The 9,112-nt window shown below is 33.6% G+C and overlaps 1 protein-coding gene across 1 annotated transcript in view; it reads right to left on the reverse strand.

Moving 5' to 3' along the window:
• LOC142344352 (uncharacterized) overlaps window positions 1-9,112 on the reverse strand; it is a 45,036-nt gene that overhangs the window by 34,276 nt on the left and 1,648 nt on the right. Inside the window, exons 2-3 of the mRNA XM_075395940.1 lie at window positions 7,243-7,443; window positions 2,702-2,827 (exon numbers count right to left, since the gene is read on the reverse strand). Of these exons, the coding sequence (XP_075252055.1) occupies window positions 2,702-2,827; window positions 7,243-7,443 (327 nt within the window). The remainder of the gene's footprint in view (window positions 1-2,701; window positions 2,828-7,242; window positions 7,444-9,112) is intronic.

Genomic DNA, 9,112 nt, shown 5'->3' on the forward strand with positions numbered 1-9,112 from the left:
ACCACAGAATAATCCAAAAAAGCTCGGTAGGATCGGTTTTCAAAGCAAGAAATTGTCTGCATGTTTGACTGGGAATTTAACTGGGGGACGCCTAAAGTACTCGGGTAGCACAATCGGAAAAGATCCAAACAAATTAAATGTACGATCATTATCCATTGTATTCATCCTATGCTCTTACATAGTAAATCATTATCCAAAACTATTGCACCTATATTTACGGAGGTTGCAGACCAAAAGAACAAAACGGGGCCTAAGACAACAAGAAGCCTCGGTAATGTGCGATGGCACATAAGGTTCCGACTCCGCTCATCCACAATTTTGGCATAATTGACTACCAAATGAGGAACAGATAGAAAAACCCGAAAATTATTTTTTGGAAAGTATTTTTCAAAAAAATTGTGTATGGAAATAAGATGGCCTCCAAAGCAAATAACTCAGTGGAGTAAAAATTGATGCAATAGATTGCTGTCATATGCCAATATTAAGAAAGCGAGTCAAGACGAGCAGCGAAATCAAACAACAACAACAACAAACATTAATTCCATCAAAAATTTTATGTCCGTTTTAAAAAACAAAAGTTAATAACAAAGTCAACATACCGTCAGATAAACCAACCTAAAACTAAACAAAATTACTTATAAATCACCAGAAAAGATATGGGACCAGTCCATAAAAAAGTTTGGTAACAATTAGACAAAAAAGAACAAAAACAGCAAAGTTAAAAATTTTGCTTATTTTTTTTTAAACAATTAACTTCAAAGTAATGAAAACCTTTAGAAATCAAGTAAAATAATCCGAAGGTTTACGATTACGAATGCTTCTATAGAAGGGCATTAGGACTTGTCCTTATTCAATAAGCGGCTAAAAAAACAACAAAAAACAACAAACAAAAATTCAATTGAAACTCGCCAGAAAACGCTGTCGAAACCGTCAAGCCATATTTTGGCCCCCAAAATACATTCGATTTCGCCTTCTTCAAACACCGATAATGCACTATGTGACTATTCATTAGTGAGACTAGGTAACAAGTAGACAAAAAAGAGAAAAGGGCAAAAGTATGTATTACTTTTGATTTTTTTTCGAAACAAAATTATATCCAAAGTCACGAAAGACATTAATTACAAAATGAAATATTTAAATAGGGTCATTTATTCAAAAAAACGAAACCTTTGAGACCTGCAATTATCAAGAATATGTCTTGCGTCTACAAGAAAAATATGACAAAAATCAAATTAATTTACGTTTTTTTGTGAAAAGCCGGTGTCGAAGAAAGTAGGGTCATAAAGAATTCTTTAAAAAAAATAGATTTTTGAGCCCGAATCTTTTTTGACACCCTCCCTTGACACCAATGATGCCATATTTGACTTGTAATTAACGAGATTAAGTGACAAAAAGAAAAATGAAAAGAACAATACTGCGACCTTAAAAAGTTTTTATTTTAGTTTTGGAAAACGATTGTTTTCAATGTCATGGAAGCCATCAGCCATCTACTTATGTCAGAATAACGGCTAATGTATTTATCCATGAAAACCTACCACTATACAGGAAATTTCATACGACCGAAACGACAAAGTAAAAATGACAGTTAAAGACAAAATTAAAAAATTCAATTAATTTCTTCAAAAAAGAAGTGTCGAGGCCGTTAAAACGATAATCTATATCTTCCAGGATTTAAAAGCCAAAACAACCATAAATTTTAGAGTAAAACTATATGAATTAGCTTGGAGCTAATCAGGAAGCCAATTGGACCTATCACTCCTGCGCTTTGAAATGATATGTTCTGTTCTTTATTAATAAAAAATGGTCTTTTTTTCAAAAAAAGACCGACTGATTACAATCCGAATTCTTTTTGAATTGCAACAGTCCAAGATTGGTCCACAACTAGCCTTGCTATTGCTTCTTTTCCGTTAGGAAGAATTGATTTTTCGAATGTTGTAGATATAGATAATTTGTTAGTTGAAAACTCAAAAAAAAATTCTGCTTTTTTGATAATCAACGAGTAAAGTTAGCAACAAAAGGCAAAATTTTTATTACCGAGCACTCTAAGCGGAAGTTGAAGTAGGAACAGTCTCCTTCTGAGTCTAGAAAGATTGTATTGATGTTGTTTGTGGTGTACTGCCGGCAAACTTAATCAAAGTGGACTAAAGTAGCTTATTTCGTGCTCTTTTTGATGAAAAAGGCTGAATATTGAAATATTTAGCCAGAATTTTTGTCCAAAAAAATTCAATCAAAATAATCAATAATTCTTGATTGTCTTTAAAAATAAAATGAACGACACTATTCTGAAAAATTTTGACAAATTTTACCAAAATTGACGAAAATGTAGGCAAAAATTTTGGAAAATGTGATTAAAAACAACGTGAATTCACTCTACTTTTCTCAGAAGTTTAAACCTCGATAACTCCCTGTAGAAAACGAAAAACAAAAAAATCTTTTAAATTCCATATTCTACGCTGGACGAGCTTTCTAATGATACCAGTCTCAACTCTCTACGATGAATATATCGATCGGCGAAAATTGACTGAACAAAAAACCCATTTGAGTATATAGTCCCCCCTCAAGAGGGGTCGGAACAAAAAGATCCATGTCATGCAAACAGAGAAGGTGGTCCCAATTTTGTAATTAAAGAAAACTGATGCGAACAAACTGGAAATGGTTCAGTGTCCATGTAGACTTGGAATTTGATCCGATGGATACTTACTGACTGTTGCCCAAGCAAATTTGAGGGTCACGAATCGGCCAGTTTGCTCGTGAATTTCTCCAGAAAGTGCCACCACATACTCATCTGAGCTGCTCTGGTTCACACTGAAGCTCTCGCAAAGTCTTCCTAGCAATTGAAACAGATCTAATGACCAAAACGACCTGAAAAACTGAATCGACCGTTGAATCTAGACATTTGAATTATTTGATTTGTAGAAGAAAAATTTGAATCTCAAAATTGCCCAGTCTACCAAAAGTCTAAAAAATTTGCGTTCTTTTAACGTTTGGAATATTTTTGATACATGTATAAAAAGACATTTCTATAAAATGGAGTTGGAATTCTCAATGTTAATCAGGAAATAGCTCTGTGCTAAATAGACCCGAAAGCCAAAGATTAGATTCACTATACAACACCGGTTATGCTGACGTCCCTGCACTTTCATATGTAAGGCAGACGATGCGAGCGCTGTTCTATTTATTCAAATGGGTGACGGTTAATTTTCAACAAAAATGATGGTCAAAATTTTATAAAATTCTAAAAATTGTAGTAATGAGATTTTCCTTCAAGACGTTTGCAGAGAAAGTTTTGTAGACTTAAGTTGTCGACGCAAATACATGCAGCCAATTGTCGGAGAACTTTCTTTCTGTCAAGAAAATAGGATTTGAAAAAATTTCACCCGATCTTGAGGTAAAATGAAGGTCGAGACATGAATTAAGTTTTTGACCGCGTCTTTACCATTCTTTTTACTAATTTGTTCAGATAGAGAAGATCGGATTCATTTAAAACCTAAAAACCATTCTTGACGCTAAAACATTGTTGTTTTTTGTAGACAGTACTTACGTCTCACCTCTACAAAGTGCCAAAGTTCTTATTATGCGAGGAATGTTCGAGAAGACAAAATTATGTGCATAAGATTTCTGCAAATCTTTTTCTAAAAACAGATTGCTTTGAAAAATCCATGTATCGTTTTGATCTTAAAAATAGCAAAACCGATTTTCAGTTTGTTTGTTTTTTTTTTAATAACTCAGTTTATTGACGATAACGGAATTTAATCATTAGTTTTTTCATAAGTAACTTATTCATAAGTTACTGAAATGAAATTAGGCAAATTTTGCACTATCAATTACTGTTCCAAGTTTTTGCACAGAAAGATAAAATGAGAAGGAAAAAACTTTTTTCACTTCAAACGGTCGTCTTTCCAGACATCAAATTTACGATAAAATTGCATTAGGAGTTAATTTACACTAATGAAAAATAATAGACATTGATGTATTAAAGATTGGCCGTCCAGGAGCTACATTTTCATGTTACTGTATAATAGTGAGAGAAAATCCGGCTCTCTACATCGCACACCATAGCTTTTATGATATAATTGACATGATATGTCACAATATAATTGTTACTATTTTTAAATTGACTTTTCTCATCGTGTTTATAACTTTTGACAAAGCAACAGTGCCTTTAAATCAGTTATATTCTTATATCTAAAAAAGGTAGCTGAATTTGAGAAAATTTTAAAAGCGGAATAGCAACTATTATTGCTTCTTACAATTTTTCTAGGCAACGTCTGGTATAAGTAACTGGTTCAAATTTCGCAATGAAAAAGGCTTTTGATTCAGATATTTCAAATGAGGAGAGACATTTTCATTTTGAATACGGTTTACCAAAACATCATTGAGTTTCCTCTCCTCTGATCTATAAGAACATAACTTCAATGTTTTGCTTAAATGTTAATATTTCATAGGAAAAAAATAATCCGAACACTTTTTTTGGATGTTTTTTCTCAAAAAATGATAAACTGGAAAATTCCCAATTTTTCTATCACAGCGTTTTCGATCCAAAAGTTCCTCTTACTTCAGACTAACGTAGATGCAAAATTTTTTTGCAATTTTTATAGTAACCGTTGGCTATCTTGGGGTCTGTTATTGTTATTTTTGGGTTTTCATTTTTAATGTGTTAACATTTTCTTTATTATAAGAAGAAAAAACTAGAAAGCTTCAACATAACAATCTCACTTTCAAAAGTAATGAAGTCAAGAAATACTTTCTCTAGTGCAGTTGATTTCAAGATTGCTGTAAACATTTCTTTAAAAAATGACCGTTTTGTAAATTTACTCTCGTAAGACACATTATACCTGTATTAAAAATTTGGAAAAAAAATAATTAATTGTCTGTACATGTTTTTCTCGACTATATGCTGAAGTTCATTTTGCAAATGGACAGCGTAAGAAGGCTTAAATTTATTTCTTCTGTTATCTTGCTTTTGTTTGTCAATAAGTTTACCTGAAAACACATGAGCAACAAGACTCATGCATAAACAATTGGAGTTTAGTTATTGGTTTTCGACGCAATCGATTAACAGCCCTATTTCAAAAATAATGCCAAAATTGTAAAGCTTTGCTAATTTTCTCTTCACAAGATCATATTTGCAATTTTTTTGCAAAAAAAACGTTCGGTTTTCAAGCATTTGCAAACGATTGGAAGAATTCGTTCCTGTCAAGCTCTGCTTTATTTAGCATTGTGGTTTATTTTCCTAACCGTTTGTTGGAGATTGCTTAATTCAAATGCAAAAATTTTAAAGTACACCATGTAAGTTTCTATGTGTTACAATCACCCTACAAGGCCAACTTCTAACGATAAGGGAGAAAAATATTCATACCTGTTTGCAAAAATTCCTAAAAATAATGCATTTGCAAAATTATTCATAAATAATTGCAAATTTGACGTTAACTTTAAGCTGGGGAGAGGTCTAACATTAGATGGCGTAAGTGAGTTTGTTTATCGGCAGATACGTATTTTTACATTTGATGGTTATTTATTTAATCTGTCTGAACGTGTCTTATATAAGACTTGAATGGTCGTCGAGTCGGAGAATTGGTATCAATTTTTGTTGAAGCGACGTTAACGAGGTGTTCAGATTTATTTACCCGGGTCGAGGTTTTATCAAAAAATAATGTAAGATTAGCGGTGAATAGCGGTGAAAAAAAAACTTTTTTCACCGCAAAGCGCCCGCATCTTTTAGCGTTGAATACGGTGAAAGCGGTGAATTTCTGTAAGATTTGCGTTGAATTTAGCGGTGAAAAATTTTTTGTCACCGCATTCCTTACAAAAACGAAACTCCCGTACAGAGGCTCGAACCACTCACCTACCGCATGTCAGCAACTTATTATTCCACTGCGCCATCTGTCACATACTTCAATAATATTTCTTGTGAATTTAAGATAAGCGCTGAATTTAGCGGTGATATTTGTAAGATTTGGGATTTTAGCGGTGAAATTTTTTTTCACCGCATTCTGCTGGTAGTGGTGAAAAATTTTTTTTCACCGCATTCTACTGGTAGCGGCGAATAACTTTATTTCACCGCATTCTGCTGGTTGGGGTGAAAAATTATCTTTCACCACTTATGCGGTGAAAAAAATTCCACGGCTTAAAATTTTTTTTCACCGCATTCATCGCATTGAGCGCAAATCTTACACCTTTTCTCAATTTCGCCCGAAATCTTACATCTTTTAGCGATTTTTAGCGGTGACACCTCGACCCGGGTAAACACTATAAGGGCCATAGTCGCTTAAAATAAGAGTTGACCAACTGTTGCGTTTTACTAATTTGATTCCACAAAACGTATCTCATTGTGTTTAAAAAGAAACTTACAGTATGGGATATATCATCAAAGGAAAAATTATACTACTTACTATATGCTTTTAAACCTTAGATAATAGTAATTACTATTAATACAATAATAAAATATTATATTTGGATTTACACTATACAATGATCTAGTCACAAAATTTTCGAAATGAGCGCAATAGCAAAAAAAATATTGGTAGGGGGCCGGCTCGGAGAGAAAATCCTAAGGCCTTATCAGTCCATGTCATTTAGTGGATATTTTTTATTAGGTCGAATACACCCACAAGCAGTGTACGGACTGTGGATGTTTCGACTTTCTAATTTCCAAAAATTTTTAAAATAAAAAACAATCTTTTAAAACCTGACGTGTGATTACAGAAATAGATAAATGACTTGCAGTTATGAATTCTTTCTTCTTATTAAGATATTCAATTGTTTCTCAGTGAAAAAAGTCTAGAATGCTTTATTCTCAATCAAAAATTGTCTGCTATGCATATTTTTAGTTCAAAGTTGTATATGTAGCGCTATCGTGCGTTCAAAATTGCATATTTCCAGACTATCGTGCGTTCATTTTTTTCCAGACCGTGTAATTTTGAACGCACGACGCCACCTGGTGCTTTCATTTCGGTCTGGACATATCGACTTTCGGTCTGGCACCTCAACCTGGCACCTACCATCTGGCCCGAAGATGGTAGGATCAGTGATCGCTTCAGTCTTAACAGCTCGACCTGGGGTAAAAACTCAGAGTGATCAGAACCCTTTATAGAGCAGCTGCTTCCAGACTCTGTCTTTTGGTCACGCTTTGCCCGCATGTGCTGGAGTCAAATCGTTATAACAAGAGCTGATTTGGTCGAGATCAGCTGAACCTGGATATAGATCTTGCCTTCATTACGGGATTATAATAAAAATATGTACCAGGCCCAAGACAGTCGGTTAGTGTTTCTGTTCCATTGTCGTGTTTCAACTGAAACTGCAGACCCACCAAGTACCCAACATTATGAATATCGCCATTTACTGCTACAATACGCTGGCTGGCAAGAGACACGTTAACCACCTGAAAAAAAACATAGCAAGACAAGTCCTGAGGTAAAAGAAGTTCCAATGACCAAACTAGATCTAGATTGTAGTCCGAATGGAATGGAAAAACCTTTTATAAAAATAATATGTAATAAAAAAGTTAGAAAAAGAGTTAAAATTGGGACCAAAATACCATTTTGTGAATAAAAATCCACTAACAAGAAAAGGAATATTTGTTCATACCTCGCTCTCTTGCTCTACTATAAAATTAGAAAGAGAAAATTAGGCTAATACCAATTAAAACACTTAAATATCCGATTGGTAGTACTGCAATATCCGATTGGTAGTATAGTGTAATGACGTGACCATAAATTTTGACTTCGTAAAAAAATATTTTGAGAAGAGATAGAAACATAATCAGTTTTTAAAATTTGAGCATTTCTTCGATTTGATTTAACCTCCAACTCCCCCAACTTTTCGTGCTTTTCTTTGAAAAACTAACTCTAATTTTTTTACCTGAAAGCTAATGATAAGTAATTTCAAATATTTTCTCTTCTTTCCTTGTTAGTTTTTCAAACCAAAAAATTGGCTGAGATGAAAACATGTAAAGCAATGAAACAAGATATGCACTTTCAACAACTCGTTTGCTTGTAAAGACGGCTGTTGGCGTCACTTGATTACTTTATTGCATCGAGTGGATTTTGAAGTAACTCTTTCAAGCGTTTTAATTGCTTTTCGCCTAATTTCCGCAAAACAATAGTTCACGATATTCGCCTAATTGCTACAAGAATTTAGTTCACCTAATCAATAATTTGCCCAATATCCAATCCCCCGCGTGACCGAAACCAAAACCAAGCCAATTGACTTCAAAAACCATGCAAATGTGTGAACAGGGCTTGTGAAAAGACAGCGCTCCATTTCAATTCAAACTAATTGAATAATAGAGATAGGGGTTGGATATTACGCGAAACCTCGATTATTCGAGCGAAGTTTCAGTTGGCACTAAGCAAAATTCTGAATTGAAGTGTTGTGTAAATTAGGCGAAAAGTAATTAAAACATTTAAAAGTGGTACTCTAAAATCCACTCGGTGACATTATATTGTCAAAGGTCCCTAATAGACGTTTTTATATATAAACGAGTTGATAAAATTACTTCAAAAGGTATCAGTGTTTTCAGTGTTTTGCATCTCTTTTACTATACTCAGTTTGTTCACGGCCAGGGATATTGATTTTTCAAAAAAGTAACAAGGAAAAAACGCTGAATGTAAAAACTGCTTACTAATGGCTTTAATCAAAACAATTTAGAATTACCATTTAAATAACGCTCAAAAGTTTTGGGAATTGGGTTTAAACTACATAGTGAACGTTCTTGTATTGTGATAAGTTTTCCTAATGTGCTTAGGCCATTTTCTAACAAGTCAGTTGTTATGTAGTCATTCAGTTTTCTTATATTATCAAGAGATTATTGCACGGACCTCTTTGAAGTGTTTTAATTGCTATTCACATTATTTTCACTAACTTCCTAATTTTTATTTTGCGCTAATCTCCTAATTATTATCCCTAAACATATTTTTGTAACTTTTGCATTCTACTTCAAGATTTTGCCGAGGCAGTCAGTGTCATCCACAAATCTGCAAAAAGAGCCCTGCTCGGGTATGTCTCAGAGTTTTTGCAAGCGGTTTATTTAGTGAGTGACAGCTTTTGGGCGGCTTGGATTTTTATTGGTTTTTTTTAATGAAATTGCTTTTTTTCGTTGCTATTTTAGGAG

The sequence above is a fragment of the Convolutriloba macropyga genome, chromosome 8 (genome assembly GCF_964194025.1).
Source record: "Convolutriloba macropyga chromosome 8, txConMacr16.3, whole genome shotgun sequence".
Lineage (NCBI taxonomy): Eukaryota > Metazoa > Xenacoelomorpha > Acoela > Convolutidae > Convolutriloba > Convolutriloba macropyga.